General features: G+C 45.0%; 2 protein-coding genes across 3 annotated transcripts in view; both read right to left on the bottom strand.

The window, feature by feature from the left end:
* MAML1 (mastermind like transcriptional coactivator 1) overlaps window positions 1-15,734 on the bottom strand; it is a 39,177-nt gene extending 23,443 nt beyond the window's left edge. Inside the window, exon 1 of the mRNA XM_027605411.2 lies at window positions 15,369-15,734. Within this exon, the coding sequence (XP_027461212.2) occupies window positions 15,369-15,734 (366 nt within the window). The remainder of the gene's footprint in view (window positions 1-15,368) is intronic.
* Window positions 15,735-18,083: 2,349 nt separating this feature from the next.
* The window catches only part of CANX (calnexin), a 32,950-nt gene continuing 26,557 nt past the window's right edge, over window positions 18,084-24,476 (bottom strand). Inside the window, exons 11-15 of one of the 2 annotated variants that reach the window (XM_027605317.2) lie at window positions 24,035-24,250; window positions 23,235-23,354; window positions 22,248-22,374; window positions 21,987-22,066; window positions 18,084-20,175 (exon numbers count right to left, since the gene is read on the bottom strand). In XM_027605317.2, the coding sequence (XP_027461118.1) occupies window positions 20,122-20,175; window positions 21,987-22,066; window positions 22,248-22,374; window positions 23,235-23,354; window positions 24,035-24,250 (597 nt within the window). In that variant the 3' untranslated portion in view covers window positions 18,084-20,121. Of the gene's footprint in view, window positions 20,176-21,986; window positions 22,375-23,234; window positions 23,355-24,034; window positions 24,251-24,476 lie in introns of both variants that reach the window. The other variant, XR_003522037.2, reaches the window with a different exon arrangement.

The following is a 24,476-nucleotide window of genomic DNA, read 5'->3' as shown; positions in this document are numbered from 1 at the left end:
CTCATGATCTTATTCAATGTATTCTATAAAAAGTTACTGAGAGCTCAGTCAGCCACGGTCTGGGCCCTGGAATACAGCAAGGAACACAACAGACAACCCCCTTGCTCTCCTGGAACCTACACTCTAGTTGGCTTGTACTCCCAAGTAAATAAAGCATGGAAAGGGAGTTTGTGGGGCTTACCATTTAAAAAAGATATTCAGGAAAGGCCTTACACAGCATGGGAGGTTTGAGCCAAAGTTGGCAGGAGATGAGAGAGTGAGGCATAGCAACATCTCCAGAAGAGGGTCCAGGCTGAGGGGAGAGGGGCACAGAGGCCAAATGGAAGCGTGCCTGGGGGGATGGGGGAGCATGAAGAGATGGTGGGAGAGGGGACCTGGTGGAGGGAAGAGGGTGAAAGCAAGACAGGGCATGAGGGACGGGGGTGCCAGACTGCACAGGGTGTGCAGCCCTGGCTAAGGGTGGGCTTTTCCCTCGGGTGAGACGGAAAACTGAGCCAGGGAACAACTTCATCCCGACTGTGCACCGAGAGCAGACTGTAGGAGGGCTCGGGCAGACAGGGAAACCGATTAGGAGGCAATATTCTAGGTAAGAAAACCAACGGCTCAGACCCAGGTGGGAGCGGCAGAGGTGGTGAGAAGTGGCCAGTTCTGGGTGTGCAGGGAAGGCAGAGCTGGTGAAGTTAGCTGACAGAGCTTGGCCCAAGGGTCTCTTGGAGAAAAGTGTCCCTGGCAGGCGCCCTGGCTAGAGTGCAGTGAGTGAGGGCAGGTGGCAGCAGATGGGTCAGGCTCCTTGGCACAGTCCTGATGGGCTCTCAGGCTGGTGACAGGGAGAGGCCACAGGTCTATGGGGTTAAGGATGGAGGGAGGTGAAGTGGCTTTGCCAGGAGCACACGGAGCCTGTGGGCATTCCCCCTGCACTTAATAGCAGACAGCACATAGTACCCACATCTTGAAGTCTTCCCCAACTCCCAAAGGTGACTGAAGGGTCTGCCATTAGCTTTTTGTACCATCCTCGGGGTGGCACATAGGACACAGCACAGTGATGACTGGCCTCTTCATCAGTCTCTGTCAGCAACTAGGGCACGGCCACTCCCTCATTCACCTGTCTCTGCAGCACCAGATGGCACCTGACTCATCACCACCAGTGTTCAGTAAGCAGCTCTCCTGAATTCTGCCCGTTGGTTGTGACTGACTAGCCTGCCAACCAAAAGAACAGTCGTGGTTGGCTAGGTCTTCTGGCAAAGGCTCATACCTGATTAAGAGAGGTAATCAGGAGCTCAAAAACAACAACACATAAACAAACATTTAAAAAGAAATCTCCTGGGGGCATCTGGCTGACTCAGTCAGAAGTCTTGATCTCAGGGTCGTGAGTTCGAGTTAGGTATATTACTTAAAAGAGTAAATATTAGGGGTGCCCGGGGTGGCTCAGTCAGTTAAGCATCTGACTCTTGATCAAGCTCAGGTCTTGATCTCAGAGTCATGAGTTGAAGCCCCAGGTTTTACTTAAAAAAAAATAATAATAATATTAATAAATTAATAAAGAAAAAGAAATCTCCTAAGCTAGCAAGAGCAACCATTTATTTTTTTTTTAAAGATTTTATTTATTCATTTGACAGAGAGCACGCAAGCAGGGGGAGCACCAGAGGGAGAAGCAGACTCCCCGCTGAGCAGGAGCCCGACGTGGGACTTGATCCCAGGACCCTGGGATCATGACCTGAGCCAAAGGCAGATGCTTAACCAGGCACCCCAAAAGCAACCATTTATGAAGCACCTATTCTGCGTCAGGCAGAGCAACTCTGCAAAGCAGAGAGTGTTGTCACTGTTTCCCAGGGAAGGGAACCAAGGCTTGGAGATGGTGAGCAGAGCAAAGAGGAGGAGGATCAGTGGTAACTATAGCTCAGAAGCAATGCAGGGGTGTGTGTGTGCATGCGTGCGTGCGTGTGTGGACTCAAGTTGGGAGTGACAGCTGTTCACATCCTAACAACCCCTGAAGGCATAGTGGAGAACATCACGGGGTATGAGCTCCGAACATCCCCCGGACAATTCACAGCTCCCGGGGATGGCTGGCAGCCTGCCACACGAAAGGCTGGCATAGTACCCAGAACACATGTAAATTCTTAACTCTCTACATAACAACTTAGGCTGCACGCATGTAATCAATCCAACTTACAACACAGATTCTCAACTTTCTCGAATAAAAACTTGGAGGTGAAACAGACAACCTGAGGCAAGCTGAGGTGGAAACTATAAATGGATTGGTGCAACATTAACAGCGCACCTTAGGCAAAGCTCCAAAGGGGCTACAGCTCCAGACCTCTGCATATTTGGAGCTGGGGATTAGCTCCACATCTGATGCCCCCCCCCCAACACCTCTGCAGCTGCCCTGGCAAGGTCACTAATAAGGCCCACGTGGCTAAATGCAACTTCCCAGCAGTTCCCGGCCTGGCAGGGGCTCTGTTCATCCGGGATCAGAAAATGGAATCTCAGAAATCAGAAACTCTTGATTCATCCCCCAATCGTCCAATTCCTCCATCAACCAATCACCCTAACCTGTTCGTTTTACCCTCTCCTTGGCCTTCTCTGTTCCCATGCCGTCACTTTCTAGCTCCTCCTAATCGTGTCTTGCCTAAACCGATAAAATAGCCCTTCTTTACTACCTACGCTCACCCCCACTCCATCCTCCACACCACTGCAAAGATTATCTGAGGCACAAATTTACTCAATGGTCCACTGTTATTTAAATCCTTTAACCGGCTCTCCACAGTACACAGAAAAGAATCAAGTGCAAGCTCCTTGCCATGGTATGTGCAATGGTTGATTCTGTGCATCAACATGACTGGACCACCGCGTGTCCAAATGTTTATTTGGCCAAACATTATTCTGGGTGTGTCTGTGTGGGTGCTTCTGGATGAAATTAACCTTTGAGTCAGTAGCTTGAGTAAAGCAGACTGCCCTGCCTGATTTGGGTGGGCCTCATTCAGTTAGTTGGGGCCTATGAGTACAACAAGATGAGTTAAGAGGGAACTCTTCCTGTCTGCTTGCCTTGAGCTGAGACATGAGGATTTTCCTGCCTCTGGACTAAACGGGAACCACTGGTTCTTTGTGGGGTCTCAAGCCTGCCAACATTTGGACTGGAACAATACCACTGGCTCTCTTGGGTCTCCAGCTTGCCAACTGCAGATCTTAGCACTTGCTAGCCTCCGTAACTGCACGAGCCAATTTATTATAATCAACCAACCAATCAATATCACACACACACACACACACACACACACACACACACAGACACGAGGGTTCTGTGTCTGTATGTAAGGCTTTTATGATTTGACATGCTTATTATGTCTCCAGGCTTATTACTCAACACATTCTTCTCCTATTTTTCTTTAGCAATGAACATTTTTGTTGTTGTGAAAGGTATCACACATATATGCGTACATTACGGTGCAAAGAACAGTAATAAAACAAACACCGTTTTCCAAGTGTTCAAGTTAAGAAACACTTTAGGCCTTGGCACTCAACGTGTGGTCCCAGGACCAATAGAACTGGCATCACCTGAAAGGTTAAAAATGGTGAATCTCGGTCACTGCCACCTCTGTCTTAGAAATCTGCATTTTAAAAGGATCTCCAAGTGATTCATATACACATTAAGCCACAGGAGCTCTCCTTATAAATCCCTGCACCCTCCCTCTTCACCCCACAAGAGAGAACAAATATCCTGATTTTGTGTTACTTGATTCTGTTGATAGTACCACCCTCACATAATCTATCCCCAAACAATATGCTGCCCTAGTCTCAAAAAACAAACAAACAAACAACAACAACAAAAGGGCAAGCACACACCAGCTGTGCAAGGAGAGGGCAGCACTGTCCCCGCTGGACAAAGGGTCCAGGAGGAGGTGAGGAGAACAGTCTCTGGGTCGTGGTCTGACTTCTCCTTTTGACAAGGCCCCTTCTGGGGAAGTTGCAAGCAAGGTCACGAGTGAGTCTTGGGAAACACGGGACTCTTTACACTTGGGCGCTTAGCAAGACTGAGGTGTGGACCAGGCATCGGACATGTGGCAGAAGTACGGCCAGAGGGAAGGGGCTGCCTCCCGTTCTCAGGGAAATGCTGAGAACTTCTATGGGGGATATGCGTGCCCTCAGCAGAGCATCAGGGGAGAGACCCTCGGGGGCACATGGTCAAGACAAGCCAAGTCCTGATGAGAATCTGGGCCAAGCCGTCCTGGGTGTTCTGTCCTTGGTTTAAGAGGAAGGCCCGATGGAAGTGGGGGGTCTTCGTGATGCCCGGCTGTCTCTGGGGTCACACTGCTGCAGGATGGCTCAGCTCCCTCCACATCTGCTGCAGAGCTGCCGTCCTGGGAGCGCTCCATCATCCTCCAAAGGAGTCCCTCCTCACTTTCTTCCATGTTGAGTCTTGTCTTTTCTGTACCTCATGTCTTACTCTTTCTTGACTTATCCGTTCAATTTGGTGGAGTACATCTCGCAGTAGCTCGAGAAAGGGTGTGTGGCAGTTAAATTTTTAAAAATGTTTATCTTTGAAAATGACTATCCTATACTCATTCTTGTATATTTTGACTAGGTCTAGAATTCTAGGTTGGTAACCATTTGCCTCCAGAATTCTGAAGGCACTGTACTAATGTCTTTTTGCTTCATATGTTGCTGCCATGAAGTCCAAAGCAATTCTGATTCTTGATATGTGACCTAGTACCCTACCTTGGAAACCTGTAGAATCTTTTCTTTAAACCTGATGTTCAGAAATTTTATGACTGGTATGGGTCTATTTTCTTCCCCAGTGCTGAGCATACAGCGTGCCCTTTGAATTTGGCAACTCATGTTCTTCAGATCTCAAGTTATTTTATTAATCACTTCCTACCTTGTTTTCTCTCTTCCTGTTATTTCTATTATTCAAATGTTGGACCTCCTACACTGCTTCTCTAATTTTATTTTCGATTTTCCATCTGTTTTGTCTTTTTTTCTTTACTTTTTGGGATAATTACTCCTATTTCATATGTATAGTTCACACAGATTCTTTTTTTTTTTTAAAGATTTATTTATTTATTTGAGAGAGCGAGAATGAGAGAGTACATGAGAGGGGGGAGGGTCAGAGGGAGAAGCAGGCTTTCCGCTGAGCAGGGAGCCCAATGTGGGACTCGATCCTGGGACTCCAGGATCATGACCTGAGCCAAAGGCAGTCCCCTAACCAATTGAGCCACCCAGGCGCCCCAAGTTCACACATATTCTTAATATTTTAAAAGTATTTCCAAGATTTTGCTTTCTGCATTTTTAAAAATTCTTGTTCCATAAATATAATACATCCTCTTAATCTTGCTCAATAGTATCTCATTGGCCAAAATAAGTCATATGTCCAAGCCCCAAATCAAAGGATGAAGAAGCATACTCTGTCTGCTATAAAGCTATGCCAAAGGTGTGGGTTTATAATATGACCTAAAGAGTGAAGAAAGGCCAAACATTTAACTGACCCCCCCCACAACTAAGGGATATTACATACTCCCATCAAGAATAGCAACTCATTTTAAAGATTATTTGGGAGAAAGAGAGAGTGCACACGAAAGGGGGAGAGAGAATCTCAAGCAGACTCCCTGCTGAGCATGGAGCCCCACTCCTGGGGCCGAAAGGAGTCCTGGAGAAGATGATATATGAGCAGAATTCTCATTGAATTCTGAGGAGGAGCTGCAGATGTTGAAAGATCCATGTGATGACACCAAGAGAATTTAGGCCATTTTCAAAGAACTGCATTCAAAGTATCTGGAGGACCTTGAGAGGGTGGCACACGGGCTTCATTCCCATGGCACCAGATGCCTTGCCAATGCCAAGTTGCTCCACTAGACCTGGTAACCCCGATGCTGCTCCAAATGTTTACCATGTGCCAAGTCTCTCCTGCTGCTCTGCTCTGCTCTGCCAGACACAACGGCTCTCCACTGACCTTAGGGCCTTGAGCACTTGAATGGCCGACATCTGGTCTGTGAGTTAGGATGCTTCAAATTCAGATACACCATAGAGTGGGTAGCTGGAGTTGTGGTATTTTCCATTTAAAGACATCAGTCTTCCATCCTCAAGTAATCAAACCAGCTCTTTAAAGGAATGATCCCCGAGAAAGCAGAGACTGGAGTAAGAAATATGAAGGTAATGCATGGTATTTGATGCAGGTAACAAAACTCACAACAAGGCTCCATGCTCTTTAACTCTCCCCCTTAGAATTCAGAAGTGAGGGGCACCTGGGTGGCTCAGTCGTTAAGCGTCTGCCTTCCGCTCAGGTCATGATCCCAGGGTCCTGGGTTCGAGCCCCGCATCGGGCTCCCTGCTCCGCGTGGAGCCTGCTTCTCCCTCTCCCACTCCCCCTGCTTGTGTTCCCTGTCTCACTGTGTCTCTATCAAATAAATAAATAAAATCTTTAAAAAAAAAAAAAGAATTCAGAAGTGAGATGGTAGTCATAGGGACGTATATCTGAAAAATAAAGCCAAACTTTTTCTGATAGAAAGCTGAGTCTGATGTGGCTGGTTAATTTGACAATAAAGATAGAATTTTGCCAGTTAGGGTGCATGGTGGACACTTTCCACACTTTTCAGATATTAAACAAGCTACAGTCACAGTTCGAAGGTTTTGATGAAAATATATTTAAAGCCAACAGAAGTATTTTATCAAAAACACAAAACTGTATTGAAATGAACAGTATTTTGATTTGCCCAACCAATTTTGAGAATATTAGGTTAAACAAGGTTACCTCTAAGAAAAGAGAAACACGTATAATCAATAATCAATTGATAAGATTTGATAAAGCCTTTTGTATATTACTCAGTAAACGAGTAAGTGAATGACTAGTGAGACGAATCCTTTCATAATCAGATGGTTTCTAATTTTTTTAAGTTTCAGTTAATTAACATACAGTGTAATAATAGTTTCATGTGCACAATGTAGTGATTCAACACTTCCGTACATCACCCAGCGCTCATCACAAGTGCTCTCTCCTTAATCCCGGATACCTAATTCACCCATCCTCCCACTCTCCCCCAACACCTTTCTCCCCCCCTCCACCCCGCCCTCTCGTAATCATCAGTTTGTTCTTTTTTCAAAGGTTTTTTGTTTGTTTGTTTGTTTTTGTTTTTTATTCGACAGAGACAGACACTGCGAGAGAGGGAATACAAGCAGGGGGAGTAGGAGAGGGAGAAGCAGGCTTCAGGGAGCCCGATGCGGGGCTCGATCCCAGGACCCCGGGATCATCATGACCTGAGCCAAAGGCAGACGCTTAACGACTGAGCCCCCCAGGCGCCCCCAGTTTGTTCTTTATAGTTAAGAGTCTGTTTCTTGATTTGTCCTTTTTCTCCTTTGCTTGTTTTGTTTCTTAAATTCCACATATGAGGGGCCTGGGTGGCTCAGTCATTAAGTGTCTGTCTTCGGCTCAGGTCATGATCCCAGGGTCCTGGGATCAAGTCCCGCATCGGGCTCCCTGCTTGGCGGGGAATCTGCTTCTCCTTCTCCCTCTGCCCCTTCCCCCACTCGTGCTCTCTCTCTCTCAAATAAATAAAGAAAATCTTTAAAAAACCAATTCTACATGAGTGAAATCATATGGTATTTGTCTTTCTCTGACTTATTTCACTTAGCATTATACTCTCTAGATCCAAGATAGCTTTCTAATTCATTGTTTTCAATAAAATTGAAAGAGTACCTAACCAATTCATGAGGTTAATTAGTAAATTAATTTTCGATGATAGATCACCATATGATTTTTGGCATACAGCTCAGGTTTCAAAACAAAAAGTAACAATGCTAGAACTAAATTTCTTCCTTTCTTTTGCATTAATGTGAATAAGAATTACTGGGGCTTACATTTATAAAAACAAAAAAACAGGAACAGAATTCAGAACTCTCATTTTATCAACAATATTCACCCATGGTTCCATGAACAAACTGAGGAGGGCAAAAGACTCATCCGTCTCACTAAGGGAGGCATTTCTTTTTTTTTTAAACATTTTATTTATTTATTTGAAAAAGAGAGAGAGACTTTGTGCAAGAGCAGGGGAGAGGGGCAGGAAGAGGGAAAGAATCCCAAATGGACTCAGCACTGAGTGCTTGGGGCTCAATCTGAGATTATGACCTGAGCCGAAACCAGGAGTAGGACCCTCAACCGACTGAGCCACCCAGGCGCCCCTAAGAGAGGCATTATTTCTAATAAACTTATGCTCTTTTTGCTTAATAATTTATAATGTATTTGTTGTTTCTTGTGTACTAAATTACTATAACTCAACTTACTGAAATAAGAAATATGTAACACACAGAATCTTGTAAGTGCTACATATGTTTTTCCTTTGTATAAATCAACCTTTCTTAAAAAAAGCAAAAATATCCATAGAGCTTTATGGTCAAAGTAAACTGAAAAGTTTTTAGTTTCAATTTTTATACCTTTTTTTGTCGCTGAAAAATTTGCTAGAATGATAAAGACTTTTAAAAAAAGCATACATTATGTTAGAATACAACTATGTGGGGCAAGTGTTAAAGAAATGCAAGTTGCAGGACGAAAAGGAAGGTCTTAAAATTTCTATGAAAGAAAAGCTTCTTTAAACGGCTGATGAATAAATAGCTGATGAAAGTGTATTACTAAGGTATTCAGATTCCACAAGCTACATTTTAAAAAGTGATGTAACCACCTTTATTTTTAAATGTTAATATTTATAATTCTCTGAAAGCTACATCCCCTGAAACTATAAATAGCATTTTCTGTCTTTTCTCTTAAAATAGCTGATTCATACTGAATATACGTAGCACTTGTAAGACTGTGTTACATACTTATTTCATATATTTCACTTAATAAATCAAGTTATGGTAAGTATACAGTTGATCAACACAACGAATGCATTATGATTTCTTTTTTTTAAATGTTTTATTTATTTATTCATGAGAGTCAGAGAGAGAGATAGAGAGAGAGGCATAGGCAGAGGGAGAAGCAGGCTCCCCACCTAGCAGGGAGCCCGATGCGGGACTCGATCCCAGGACCTTGGGATCATGACCTGAGCCGAAGGCAGACGCTTAACCATCTGAGCCACCCAGGCGCCCCTGCATTATGATTTCTAATTAGGTTAAAGATTTGGGCTGAAGTTTTATTTTTATTTATTTATTTATTTTTAAAGATTTTATTCATTCATTTGACAGAGAGAGAGGGAACACAAGCAGGGGGAGTGGGAGAGGGAGAAGCAGGCTTCCCGTGGAGCAGGGAGCCCGATGCAGGGCTCAATCCCAGGACCTCGGGATCATGACCTGAGCCTAAGGCAGACGCTTAACGACTGAGCCACCCAGGCGCCCCTCGGCTGAAGTTTTAGATGTCAACATAAAAATGTGTTGAGGGGGTTCACAGTGTTGCAAAATTACTTAGTCTAAACACCCAGTATCAAATATATGGCTTTTTAGGGTATGACTCCTACCTTTCTAGCTTCTGGCACTTGAAACCCCAAATTCAAAGAACTAACTGTCATAATTTTGTGCTTTTGCTTAGTTTCCCAAAGGGATCAAAATCCTATTAGGTGTCCTCTCCCCATGCATATTAGTTGTATTTAAAGGTCTGGAAAACTCCTAATAAAGGAAACTGTTTAAATTTGTTTTTCCAACTCTACAACTCTTTTAATATTCTGTGAAGTTAACGTTCCATGGAACACCTTTTAGGCAAAGCATCTGGCAAAATCTTAAGACCTCGTTTAAAAGTCTTTAAAGCCTTCCAAACTTCACCTAAGAGGCATCCATCCTTTCCCCAGTATTTCCACAGGCTTTGTAGCCCTCAACACAGCTGTGCAATAACTAGCTTACCACCTATTCCCACTGAGGCTGCACGACATAGGTCCAATACCACCATGATTCCTGGCTCCTAGCAGGAGCTCAAATGGTTGAACAGACCAATGGAAAGCTGGAAGTGCAGGAAAGTAGTGAGCAATTCACAGGTTTCTACTTCGGACGACTGGACTAGGGAAAATACTTAGAAGGAATATAAGATTGGCAGGAAAAAGGGAGAGTCCATTTTGGATACGTGGTATATAAAAGTGGCAATGTCCAGTAGACAGCTGGAAATATGGATCTGAAACTTGGAAAAAGATCTGGATAATCTTATTATTACAGATAGTAGATGAAGCCATGAAACAGTAACATGACCCAGGAAAACATGACTGAGTGGAAAGAGTAGAGGACAGAGTAACCTGTGTAATACTAATATCTAAAAGGCACGCAAAGAAAGCCTCTCAAGCCAAAAAACTCGGAATTCCCCTCGATTCCCCCTCTCTCCTGCCCCTCCCCCGCATGTACTCCATCTGGCCCATCGCCAAGCCCTGTCACCTCTGCCTTGGGGAGCTATACAAAAGCCATCTCTTCCTCTCCGTCGCCACGGCTACCTCCAGCCCCAGTCTAGACCACCCCAAAAGCCTTAACTGAATCCACTCTGTGCACACCAACCCCAAGCATTCTCCACCTAGCACCAGAATGGCCTTTAAAACACAAGACATGCTGGGCGCCTGGGTGGCTCAGATGGTTGGGCGTCTGCCTTCAGCTCAGGTCATGATCCCAGGGTCCTGGGATGGAGTCCCGCATCAGGCTCCCTGCTCCTTGGGAGCCTGCTTCTCCCTCTGCTTCTCTCTCTATCTCTCTCTCTGTCTCTCATGAATAAATAAATAAAATCTTTAAAAAAAAATAAATAAAACATAAGACATGCTTCTGCTTAAAACCCTGCTAACTGTTTCCCAGGGCACTTGATCTGATCCTTCTTACCTACCTCTCCTACTAGCTGCTTACCTGCCATGCGGCTCCAGCCACACAGACCTCCTTTCTGTTCTGCAGGCAAGCTCAGAAGACTTTGTGCTGGTGGTTTTCTGTAACTGGAATGTTCTTTTCTGAGACTTTCAGCTGACTGATGACCTCCTGTCAATCAGGCCCAAAGAGCATCTTATCTAAAGCTACTACTGTGAGTCACCCAGTATCACATTACTCTTTTCATTTTTTCTTAGCATTATATTATAAAAATTAATTTTTAAAATTATCAATCTCTTTCTCCATGAAGGCAGAGTTTTAATTTGTCTTGTTCACTGCTGTATTCCTAGTGCCTAAAACTCCCTCTGGCCTACAGTAGGCACTCAAGTACTCATTGCATGAATTAGTAAGGAAAGCAGGAGACTGAGGAAAAAAAAACAGAAAGCTGGAAAGAGAATCAGAAGAGAGTAGAAGCTAAGAGAAGAGCCTTGAGAAGGAGGAAGTCAGAAAGAATGATGACTAAGAAGCCACTGAATTTGGCAATTCCATCTTTGGTGCCCTTTAAACGGGCAACTTTGGAAGAGTAGAAGAGGGAAAAGGCAGATTACAATGGGCTCATGAGTAAATGGGAAGTTCAAGGGGAAAGGGCAAAGGGAAGGAAAAAGATGGAATACTATTTTGAGGGTGAGAAAAGACAAAAGAAAGGAGAATAACTGCCTATGTTTTCAAGCTGAAGGGAAGGGCCCGGTGGGAAAGGGGATACTAAAGAAAAAAAAAGGAAAGAGTGCCAGGACAAGGTCCCGGATGTCACAGGAAGAAATGGGATCCTAAAGCCACATTAGTCATCTTTTCTCTAAAACTAACCCACATGATTACAGCACAATATCTGTTTTACGTTCAGAAATATCTACTCCCTGGAAGTAATTTGTTATCTGCATAATTCTAACACTGTTTGGTCCACAAAATCATTATTAAAATGCTGTACAAGTTTCTTAACTCTTAGAAGGCACACACTGGGGTGTCTGCAAGTAGAGAGCTGCGAGGTTTGCAAGTAGTGCTCTCATGTAGTTCAGAGGACAAAGGTTTTATGAGAGAGAGAGATGGCTGGCTGGATGTGGACAGGAGAGAAAGAGCGTGTGGACAAATGATAAAGCAAATGGGACACAATGGTGATATGGGCAGAACCTAAGTGAAGGATGTACAGATGTTCTTTGTACTATTTGTGTAGCTTTTCTCTAAGTTTTAAATTATGTACAAATAAAAAATTAAAAAGAGAGAGAGAGAAAGGGAAAGTTTTCACACTTAAACTAAGCAGGGAATGCAACTTCCACGAATGGTTGGCAGGCAACTGTCATATTTCTCCATAGGCTTTCACAGCTACTAAAGGAATAAGGAGCAAAAGCATAACAATGGTGGATAAAGGGATGAGGCATAAACCTTTATGGCATTTTACTAAAAGAAAAGGCTCAAGCTATTGCATAAGACTATTTTCATTACAGAATGAATGCTTGTATAAAGTGGTTGGGTAATTCTCTATAATCTTGCATTCCTAACAAAAAGTCAATCTTTTTTTTTTTAAGATTTTATTTATTTATTTATCAGAGAAAGAGAGCACAAGCAGGGGGAGCGGCAGGCAGAGGGAGAAAATGGATCCCCGCTGAGCAGGAAGCCCGATGCGGCAGTCGATCCCAGGACCCGGGGATCATGACCTGAGCGAAAGGCAGGTGCTTAACCGACTGAGCCACCCAGGCATCCCAAAAGAAGTCAATCTTAACTGTCATTAGAAAACAATCCTGGGGGCACCTGGGTGGTTCATTCAGTCAGTTGAGCGTCTGACTCGATTTCAGCTCAGGTCATGATCTCAGGGTCCTGGTATCAGACCCTGCCCTGGGCTCTGCAGCTGGCAGAGTCTGCTTGGGAATTCTCTCTCTCTCTCTTCCTCTGTCCTTCCCCCTGCTTGCTTTCTCTCTCTCAAATAAATAAATCTTAAAAAAAAAAAAACAACAACAAACAATCTGGTTTTTAATACACATACAGTATTAAAAAAACCCAATAAGGTCATTCCTTGACAATTAGAATAGAAAAAAGTCTGAGGCACTGTTTCTTACCCATCTTCAACAGAATAAGCAGATAGAGGTTAAAACTGCTGTTGGTGGGACATCCCGAGAAAGGAAAAAACCTGAAGGTGAACTCTATTGTAAATCTGATCCCTTTTCAGTTTTACAAATGGTTTGCTGATGAAACAGCAAATTTGGGGGGAAAAAAGTACTAATAATATTCCCTATGTAAGGGATATTAATTAGATCAAGTACATATATAGAACTGTCCAAAATAACAGTGACTAAGAGGCACCTTCTCTCCATTTCTCTGTGCAAAGCTGTGCTCCCTCTCCAAGTCAAAGTCCTATCCAGGCAAGGACGCTCTCCTCTCTGAACTAAATAAGCCATTAAAATGGAAAACACCACTGTTTTCTTAGTTAACACTGATCTGTTACTACGACCCCATTCCAAGGCCAAAAAGCTCAGCCAGAATCAGTTGTAGACTGAAATGAAAAGGGTCCCTCTTCCTAGGAGGGAGGCGGAAGAGCACTTCCACTCTGAAGTTTAAACTCATGAAATCCATGGGTCAAAGTTTAATGTGATAAGACATCAACATAACATGGCTCATCTGATCAGGCTCTAACACCCAAAGGAATGACAGATAAGCCAGATTCAAGTTCTTTTTTTTTTTTTTAAAGATTTTATTTATTTATTTGAGAAAGAGAGAGAATGAGAGAAAGCATGAGAGGGAAGAGGGTCAGAGGGAGAAGCAGACTCCCTGTGGAGCAGGAAGCCCGATGCGGGACTCGATCCCGGGACTCCAGGATCATGACCTGAGCCGAAGGCAGTCGCTCAACCAACTGAGCCACCCAGGCACCCCAGATTCAAGTTCTAACACACTCAGAATTAATTTCTCTTCAAACAGCGTGCCTCATTTCTTTCCAGTAAATCAGGACTAAAAATAACATAGAGGGTCTAAGCTCTTACTCTCTTTAAACAAACTGAATCACTACTCATAATACCTTCTACAGGGTATTCAAGGCAACTATTTGAGTATAAAACTAGGATTTATGAGCTTTCATTGTTTACTTAAATTGGCATGACCACCCACTACTCTTAAAGGCTTTCCTTAAAACAAGAGTTGTAAGTAAAGGTGGCTCATGAAATTAAGCCATTTTACTTTCGAGGTTAGTGCGGAAGAGGATAGATGACTGAGTAAAGTACTACAGAGTTTAATATCAATCACTCAACAAACATGTGCTGAGGGCCTACGATGTACACAGGACTGAGCCAAACTCCTCCTTGCCTCCCAGGGCTTACAGTCTAGTTGGCAAGCCATGACTTAAAGCAGTACCACTATGTGCTAAAAATAAACAGCACAGACCATACCTTTTCTAAACGTTTTCACAAAGAAGACTCTGATTGTGGGCTAGGGTGGTCAGAAACCAGCTTTAAAGAAGAGGAAGACAAGCTGAAGGATGATGGCAGGATTCTGAAAGGGGAGAAGGGTCCTTATGAAATATTTTCACACCCGCACTCATTGGAGTCTTATAAGAACCTTGGAGGATAAGCAGCTAAACGACCTTCACAGTTCACGGATGGAAAAAGTGAGGTTCAGAAGGCTGGACTAGCCCATACGATTAGTAATGAAATGTCCAGCAGCCCAGTGTAGGAGAGAATGAGGAAAAGAATTCAACCAGAGCACAGGACCTGTGGGGGCAGAGCATTTGAGACCAAGAAAGACTGAAGACTAGTTAGGGAAGCGTACAGCAATAGCCTAGGTGAGAGGTAATAAAGGCACAAATTTAAAAAAACACACAGAACAAACTAGACTGGTAACACTTGTTTTAAACCTTAAATCACCATGAAAACAACAACAACAAAAATCTTATTATCTTCCTTCTATAAATCAGTTCCAGGGAAGTAAACCGCTAACCGACAAATTCTCTAACATCATCAGAGATTTCAAAGAGGCTTAAAAATTTAAAACGGGAATCGTCAACAATATTGCTGGAATCACAAGTTCACACATTTCTGGGCTGCCTAAACAAGCAACACTTTCTCTGCAACTCAATGAGCAGTATTATGCCTTTTACTACGATTTCTCAAGATCTTTGGATTTTTCCGTTCAGAACAGTTTAATTTGGACAACTGCGGATCGACTTACTTCCATATGTAAGCCCGGACTCTTCAAAGAGCAAGGACCTTATAAATATTCGCAGAACAAATGAGGCCACTATCAGAGGTAACTCTATGCCAGTCTGTTCCCCAAAAAAGTTATGAAAAACCTGGAATCGAACCTGGAAGAACTACCTTTCAGCCACCGTTCCCCAGCCTCCCCAGCCTCCCCAGCCGGGGCCTTAACGTAAGTAAGGTCCTCACAGTCATGTTCTCCCAAAGTAAATGCCACAGTGCCATTTCCCGCAGATGACAACCGCTCAGTCCCTGCCATGTCAGCCTCCCCCCCCCCCCGCCCCCGCCCCGAGCCAGACCCGAGGAGTTGCGGGCACCGGGGAAGCCTCAAGGCGGCCGGGCGGCGTCAGGAGCAGCGTCTCGCGGACAGGGGGCTGCTCCCCACGCCCTACTCACCGCGACGGGGCGGCCGTGCTCGGGGCCGTCGGCGGCGTCCAGGCGCGGGGCCGAGGCCGGCGCTGCGGACGCCGGGGCGGCGGCGGGCGCCGGGGCCGGGGCCGGGGCCGGGGCGGCGGCCGGGGCCGGGGCGGGCGGCTGCCGGTGCTTGCCGGCGCGCTTGGCTTTGGCCTGGATGCAGCGCTGGTGCAGGGCGAAGGTGTGCTGGCGCTCGAGCTCCAGGCGCTCAGGCGACACGGCCTCGTAGCGGGCCTCGCAGGTGCTGTGGTGGCGCCGGCACAGCTCGATGCGCCGGCGGAGGCGCTCCATGACCGCGCTGTGCCGCGGCAGCGCGAACTCCGCCATGGGGCAGGTGGGCAGCACCATGGGCCGCGGGCTGCACGGGCCGGGCCCGGGGCGGGCCTCTCGGGGCCGACTGGCACTGCGGGCTCCGCTCCCCGCCGGCGGCCCGGCCGCCTTACGGCCGCGCCATGGCCCCGCGGGCTGCGGAGCGGGCTCGCGCGCGGCGGCGGCTCTTCCTCGGGCCCCGCTCGGCCCGACTCGGGCCGGCGCTCGCTGCCCACCTCAGGCCTCGGCCTGTCCCCGCCGCCCCGGCCCCATTGTTTTCCGCGCCGCCGCCGCCGCCATCTTAAAATTGTTTTCAGGGCTCTCGGAAGAGGGCGGGGCCCCGGCGGGCGACCCCGGCGTCACGGATGATGAGCAGGCACTGCGGCCAATCAGAGCAGGAAGAGCGGGCCGCCCGAGGGGCGGGGGCGAGCACGCAGGAGGCGCGCGGGGGCTCCCAAGCGGAGTTTAAAAGGAACTCTCAAGTAAGGGGCGGAGGGAAGTCCCTGGGCGGGCCTCAGTGCAGGGCACTGGGCCAAGTATGACCGACAGGAGCCGGTCCCAAAGGCCACCCCTCGCCGGTAGGCCCTTCCGCGCCCGCGGAGGGAAGGGGCAGTCCGCGCCGCGGAGCGTTTAACTGCCCGACCCAGACGGCCGCCTGGCACTACGGCGCTTCACCGTTTTCTCCCCCTGCAGCCTTTTTGAGTTGTTTTCATAAACTCCAAAGTAGTCACGCTTTTTCAGTGTCAGCTGTTTTTCGACCGCATTCCTTACATCCGGCCTCCTAATTGGTCGGAATTGTCCACGAGTGAGCTGGAAGACTGGAAGAGGCTTCCTCTTGCACCATTCTGAATCACTGGGCTCAGTTTCCACTTAATGTAAAAGTTTCAACAAGTTTCATAAGTACTTAAAAACAAAGCCCCAGCAGATGTGAAGAGGGTGTGAAGAAGAGTCTAGTTCCGTTAGTGGGGACCAGAACTATAAAGGATGAGGTTTTAGCCAAAAAAACAGGGAGCCTGGCCTGCCATTTAAGGATGGTGGCTTAGGTTAAACTGAGTCACACAACAAAACCCAACCAGAGACAATTACGTTTAGTATTACAACCGGTAGGCATAGAGGGTGGGAGACTGGGGGAAAAACAGGAGCAGTGACTCAGTGCTGAAACTAGGTAACCTAAGCTTACTTTGGCCCAAGAGATACGAGAAACAGTCATGGGCACCCTAATTGCTAAAAAGTTAAACAGGAGGTGCCAGGACCACCAACACCTCAAACATTTATTACATTAACATTTTACTAGGGCCCACAAAAATATTTTAAAATCAGAAGGGAAAAAAATGAGTTATTCAAGTATTATTTTTATACAAATGCAGTAAAAAATAAATACAAGTGGCCCAAGGCAAAAGTGTCTAGAGCTCATGAAGGCCACATCAATAGTTTTTTTTCCAAGTCTTCAAACATATGTATTTTACATTAGAATTAAGTTATTTTCTAATAGGGGAGATAATAGTGGAGTACTACACTCTGTGTACTTCTCTTCCAGTAAGCAATCCAAAAGCCTATAGCACATATTTAAGAAGTTTTGGTCTAACTTTCAAAAACATCCTTGAAATACTTAAGAATATGTAAAAGATAGGAGTCTGATTCTGAACATTCTCTAATAAAAATTTAAAAGTTCAATGGCTCCCATACATCTTAAAGAATATTATCATAAAACCTTTTTTTTTTTTTTTTTTTAAAGAGGGGGTGGCCTGAGTGGCTCAGTTAAGCGTCTGCCTTCTGCTCAGGTCATGATCCCAGGGTCCTGGGATGGAGCCCCATGTCTGGCTCCTTGCTTGCTTCTCCCTCTCCCTCTGCTGCTCCCCCTGCTTGTGCTCTGTCAAATAAATAAAATCTTAAAAAAAATTATCTACAAATTACTGCCTCCCCCCCCTTCTGAGCTGCTATCCCTATTATACAACAGAAACTGCTGACCCCCAGTCCAGCAGAAAAAGGCGGCAGAATCTACACTGAATTGACTGGATCAAATCCGCACTAGGACATGAAGTAATACTCAACCATTCACGTTTTCTGCAGTAAAACACTTGAACTGAAAGTTACCATGAAGAAGTTCAGTCAAAAGCAGACACTTAACACAGGGCTTTAATGTAATACCATTTAGTGATGAGACAATCTGAGAAAAATGGAGAGTATTTTGTGGATAAGAGAAATCGAGAAACACATCTGATGGAGTGGGCATTTTACAACACTGTGACAGCCAGCCAGCACGTAAAACTATAATGTAAGTGCATTTGAAGAGCTAAACACTGCTGGTCATTCACTGATGTGTCAGACATTTAATCTAAGAGTGCACCTTCAACAAACAGCGAAAAAGAGAACCAAGAAAAGACTTTGTTTTTTTTTTTTTTGACAAACTTTGCTAAATAATCCTGGAAGGGCAAAGGAACACTCTAGTTTATACTTGTCATTCCACAGCTGGGCTGGAAGGAACTGTCAAGTGAGACACGAGATGTAACGCCAACGGTCAGTGAAGGCAGGTTTCTGGAAATGCAATAATCCCACACATTTGCTTCAAGGAGAAACCTGCAGACATATTTTCAGGTCTTGCTAAGTAACTGTTTATTTGCACTCAATACATTTGGGAAAGTCTGCTACATAGCTAAGGTCACTGTGACCACAGAACAACAGATGAAAAGGATAAAGCACTGAACAGCAAGAAAAATTCATCCCACCCTCATAAGAATTTCAGTGAACCAGTAAAAAATTGAAGATAAACAAAATAAACAGATACAGCCTTCATCTTTTACGAATATACTTCCTCCCCAAATCTCCCCAATATAAACACTTTGGAGTGTTTATATATTCAGTGCAAGAAACAGTATCACCGGTACATTTGAAACACCTCTGAAGAAAGAATAAAGCTAAAACAATTCTGAATACATTTCAGTGTGGTGTAATAATGATATTACACTATAGTGATGGGGGAGAGGCTCTGATAGCACCCATCTGCATTCCACATGAAAAAAAAACAAATGTCAGATCACTTTTTAAAGAATTCTACAAACCACATACCCAAACAAAAAAATTTTTCAACAGGACTGCTTTATCATGTAATTTAAGACACAAAGGTTACATGAACTGCAAATGAAGACTTAAAAAGTTTAGCAGCTAAAAAAAAAAAAATCAGAAAATTCATGCTGTATGTCACTCCTCCCATAAATACTTTTCGCCTATGTTCAATTACAGTCAATTCTGAATTGGCTCACCTCTGGCTCAGACTTCTCAAGTCTTTACACAGAGTAAAAGAAATGGATAAAAATGAAAGACAGTATTCTATCCTGTACTTTGACCCTGGAAAGGTGTGGGTCTGCTTAAAAAAGGAAGAAGAAACGTACACTTAATCACAATAAAGCTTAACACTATGCGGAGCTTATAATCATTTTTAGCGACGGACTGCAAGCTGCGCTGTGAAGAAAATGCATAGCAGAGGAGAAAGCCGGGGATCTGGGGCAACAGGGAAGGAAACAGTGTCAACACAGTGGAAGAAGTGATGAAAACATCTGCATCTACTTGGGAGCTCCTGTGCCTTGGGAGCATTCCTTAAACAGCCACGTGCTCCGGAAGGCTGGAGCCCAGACTCTCCCAGTTGGGGAAGCATGATTGCCCGAGTGCCACCTTATGTCACCTCCTCCACTGACTGTCTGGGAATGCAGCTGTTCCAAGGGCTACAGAACACACGCACGGTATGGTCTAACCAACATCAAGAGGAAAAGTTTCTTCTTTCTGTATGTCTATTTTTAATACAACTGAAACAGAACCTTTCTATAAATTTGGGCTTCCATCCAGTCCATCTCCTCAGTTTCCTTAAGAGGAACTGGGTGATGGAAGCAAGCAAAACAAGATTATAACCACGTAGCGACTGTACTTTCAACATGATTATCCATTTTAAGGGACAGAGAACACCTGAATGTTTTGTAATACCAAACTTAAAAAACAAAATTTGGTTATAAAAACTGCAATTCATCCCCCTAACATTTCTAAAGGTTGGTGTTATTTCTGTATGGACAGATTAATATATTAAATTAAGCCAAGATTTTAAAGACTGGCAAAGTTCTATTACTCTATTTTAAAAAACAAGGATGTTTAAAAACAAAAACAAAAATACGAGTTAGTTGCTTCATGTTACATTTCACAACCATTAATGTTATATGCTTGCTTTCTACAGAAACAGGGTCCTTTATGTCACAACTGCAATTACTGACTGCTTAGATGTTTACAATTACACGGGCTAGTGTTCGACTGGAGCCTGTCGATGGTGACGTCTGGAGGTTTTCTGAGTTTCAACCTAAGGTGTGCCAGGTCCTCTCCTAGGACCACGCTTGCAGGGGAAGGGGAGGGAGAGGAAATCACAGATCAAGTTCTTAAGATTGTTTCACTCTCTTCGCGGCTTTCTGTTTCTTGGTGATCTGTTCAAAATTTCATCCTCCTGTTGGTTGAAAAAATAAGAAATTCGCTATAATTAGCATGCTTTAAACAAGTTAAAACTTCACCAAGCTTTCAACATCAGCCAGGCTGAGGGTAACCCATCTGAGGACCAAAGAAGAAAAGAAAAATGATTAGAAGAAAATGCACCAGAAACAACGGCTATCTCAGAGGTGGCAGGGTTCTGTGTGCTCTAATTTAGTCTGTATGGTTTTCTGTAAACATCCACTTTCCTCAATCTAACCCATCAACATTTGCTTTAAAAAGGACCAGCTGCCCTGCTTTCCCATGTGATCTTGCTGAATCCGGAATAGCCGAACCTACTGGCCTGTGGGCACATCGGCCCCGTTCTGAGGCTGGGAAAGCTAGGATCTCAGGGGATGGAAGACGATCCGAGCAGAGCCCCACACAACACTCAAGACTGTAAGCCCAGGGCTCCTCCTACTCTACAGAGTGAGGAAGATTGGGGAATATGAAATGTGTGTGTGAGACCAGTCCCTGCCTGAAAGAAGCACATCTAGTTGAAAGTCTACATCGTAGTTGAGACAGAATATAGCCAAAGAAAATAGAAACAGCATTGACCTTTATCGATGGAGGGGCAGTTGTAGAAGCTGGAATGGAAACTGCAGAGGGTTTTCCAGGAAGGAGCAGACTGAAAAGGGCCCCAAGAAAGGTGTAGATCATTCTCTTTCCGTCATACGTCCTATCCAATGCACCCAAATCTGGACCCAGAAGCCCAGTGAGTTCTCACACTCTCCTATCACCCTGCTCAGAGCCCCCGGATCCCGCCTGCATTATCGCAGCAGCCTCCGGCCTGGCCTCGTTGATTCTGTAGAAACCACGGCAGCCAGCCTAAGCAGATCCTGTCACAGCCGTGCCCCAAAGCCTGCAATGGCTGCCCATTTCACCAGAAGCAGCCAGGCCCACACCACAGCCTGGGAGGCTCCACCCTCCTTTCCTCCACCCCCTACTCTACTGGCCACAGGGTCTTCTAGACGACTACTTCAGGCCTCCGTACTGGCTGTTGTCTCCGCAGGGACATTCTTCCCATGGACACCTCTACAGCAAAGTCCTTTATCTCTTTCTGGTCTGCCCCAGGGTCACCTCTTCAACAAGGCCTACCATCCCTAACACTGCAACCCATCCCATCCCGCCTCCAGTACTTCCAATACCTTTTCCTGCCCTACTTTTATTTTTCACGGCCTATCGCTTCCTAACATACTATTCATTTGCTTCCTCGTAACGCCTACAGCTTATTGTCAATTTCCTCCCAATGGAATTTAGGCCCCCCCAAAGCAAGGGTATCTTTGTCTTGTTCACTGACAATGTGCAGCCCATGATGGGCACTCCATAAATATTTGTTGAATGAACACATCCATAAGCCACATGGACAAAAATTTTAGAATACAATGAAATCATTGTTCAAGAAATATTTTTTTTTCTCCTCCCTACCACTAGACCACCAAGGAAGGAAATACTTTTTCAGGGCACAGCAGGGAGAGAGAGGAGACAGACGTGTTCAATAATAACCTGAAGTTACCATTTTCGCAAACATTTTATTGGTTTTCCCCCGAAACCTTCTGCCTATTCCAGAAAACCATCTGCAGCACAGAAAAATACTTCTGAGGTTCAGATGTAGTTGAAAATGATCCAAGGAAATGTGTACCTGTGTTGCTAAAAATTACACTTACAAATTTTTTTTTTTTTTTTACTGCCACAGCCCATGCAAATTACTCTGTGAAAATAAGCCCCTGCGCTTAAATGCATCTTCCCCCAAGCTGCTCGGGCTGGAATACGTACACCCTGTGCCATTACCTCTGCTTTAGGTTTCCTGTCGTCCTCCTCCTGACTGGCAGTGCCGCCATCTTCCTCAGCATCACTTTTCTGCTTCTCTTCTGAGACAGAGACCAAAAGTACAACACACTGAGCAAAACCTCATACTTGTTTTTGATAATGAGACCAGAAGCCTTAGGACGCGCCTCTGGAGTCTAGGGCAATCTTTACTGTTGCCACTTGCTTTGAGTTTGAAGGAGCTCAGGGTCTCGGCGTAAAGCAGACGGGCGGGGGTCCACTTACCGAGTCTTTCCTCGCCCTCCTCGTCCTCATCCCCCTTGCCCTTTTCCTCTTCCTTTTCTTCCTCCTCCTCCCTCACGTCCGGCTGGGGAGCATCGGTCTTCTTATACTCCACGGGACCCGACTGTCTCTGAAACATTCCCCCAGGGCACCAACACTTTCGTTCACATTTGTACGTACTACATTGTCACATAATTATTTCATGCCTGCGAACAAAGGTCGGCACGAGGCCATACACCGGCATCGGTAAATAAAAATGCTAAGACCATTCCTGCCCCGAGAGCTTTCTCTTCAGTGAGCACGTGTGTGTCAACGGCAGAAGGAGCAGTAAGAACAAAGGGGCAAGGCAGGAACACGCAGACGTGAACAGTCAAGATGACTGCGGCACAGACACGTGGACAGAAGCGTGATGGGGGGAGAGGACTGACACAGGAAATTTGGGGATCAGGTGACAAAACATCGAAGGCAAGGTGAAACACAATCCTCATTTAATAGAAGCAGAGCACCCTAAACAAGATTTTCTTTCCTGCTTTTTGGATTGCACACAACAAAGACTAAATTAGAAAAACTTTAAAATAAGGCTGGATTACCCCACATGCATTTTTGGGGGGAGGGTAGGGATGCTGAGGGAAGAATGGATAATGAAAAAAAAAATCAAAGACGAATTATAAAGTCTATGAATACAAACAGCTATGACAAGGAGGAAAAGCTGGTTTGGGTCCAGACGGCTGGTTTTGTATGTAAGTTGTTGGGTTTTTTATTTTGGTTTTCCAGAAAGCTGCTGCCAAATATTAGGGAAGAGTAGTACAGCAGGCTTAACTACTACTAGAAACTGAAGGGCTGTAAATCCCCCTCCCACCTGGGCACAATAAATGGCCACTGAGAGCAGTGACTAAGGTTTCAGATGCGGCCCAGTCATTACCGAGAAAACTTCAGGCAAAAGATCGTAGTCATACTATATATAAATTGACTAAACAGAAAAACTCTTACCTTTCCAGAGCAGCAGAAGAGGATAACAAGAAACACGGGCAGAGCTACGGTCAAAATGTAGACCACCCAGAGCCACGGGCGCTCCTCAGCTGCCTCAATCATCTGCCCCACTACACCCGGCTGTAAAACAGAACAGGACAAACTTCAGGTCCTTGGTTTTGACACCAAACACAGGCTGCACTGTTCAATTTCTGCATGGCACTATTCAGGCTCCTCCTTTGTCAAAGCGTTCAAGCCAAGATATTCATACAATATAAAAAGGAAATAAGGGAAAAGCCTCCATTTCCCGCCCCCCACTCTCATCATCAAGGCGATTTCCCTTTCACAGATGTCAACGCAGGTTTCTTAATCACCTGCCACAGGCCCCCTTAACCTCAGGGCCAGTGAATGAAGAATTTCTTGATCAGTATCTCTGGCTCTCCCACTCACAGCTCGACCATGTGGCCAATTGTGTGAAAACTGCATATACTGGTAAACCAAGATTCAACATTTAAGAGTGCATTAAAATACCCTAAATGACAAATTTTGTTAAACATATTTTAGCACGTTAATTAAAAAAAACAAAAAACAAAAAACCCTACCCATAACACAAATAGGGAATCTAAAGCCATTACATTAGACTAACAAAATATGTCCAAACACCCAGTATTTTGTCTTTAGCAGGCATCCAGTCCCACATTTTATGCCAATATTCTCAAATAAGGGAAAAGACAAATCCTAGAAGATTGCCTGCCACAAAAGGAACGATTTGTCACCAGCAATAACAGACATAAATGCCTAAGAGGCAAGTGAGCACGAACCTCGGCAGCCCCATCAGCAGCCTTCTTTAGTCCCCATCCATCATTGGCCCAGTCATCAACTACTCTTCGATCCCCGCAAACAATAAAGTTGTCAAAAAAAATGTCGGAGGTCATGGACCACAGTTCCAAACCAATAGCACTAAAAGGAGTCATTTTGAAAGGTTCCAGATCTTCAAAGAAATCCGGATTTGGTATTTTTCGGGGCTTCCAGATTCCCTGGAGAAAAAAAATATATTTTTAAAAAACATTTCAGATAGGGGCACCTGGGTGGCTCAGTTGTTAAGCGTCTGCCTTCGGCTCAGGTCATGATCCCAGGGTCCTGGGATCGAGCCCCCATCAGGCTCCCTGCTCTGCAGGGAGTCTACTTCTCTCTCTCCCACTCCCCCTGCTTGTGTTCCCTCTCTCACTGTGTCTCTCTCTGTCAAATAAATAAATAACATCT

This window comes from Zalophus californianus, chromosome 5, assembly GCF_009762305.2.
Source record: "Zalophus californianus isolate mZalCal1 chromosome 5, mZalCal1.pri.v2, whole genome shotgun sequence".
Classification (NCBI taxonomy): domain Eukaryota; kingdom Metazoa; phylum Chordata; class Mammalia; order Carnivora; family Otariidae; genus Zalophus; species Zalophus californianus.
The sequence above is the reverse complement of the archived record's forward strand: the minus strand, read 5'-3'. Positions and strand labels throughout refer to the sequence as shown.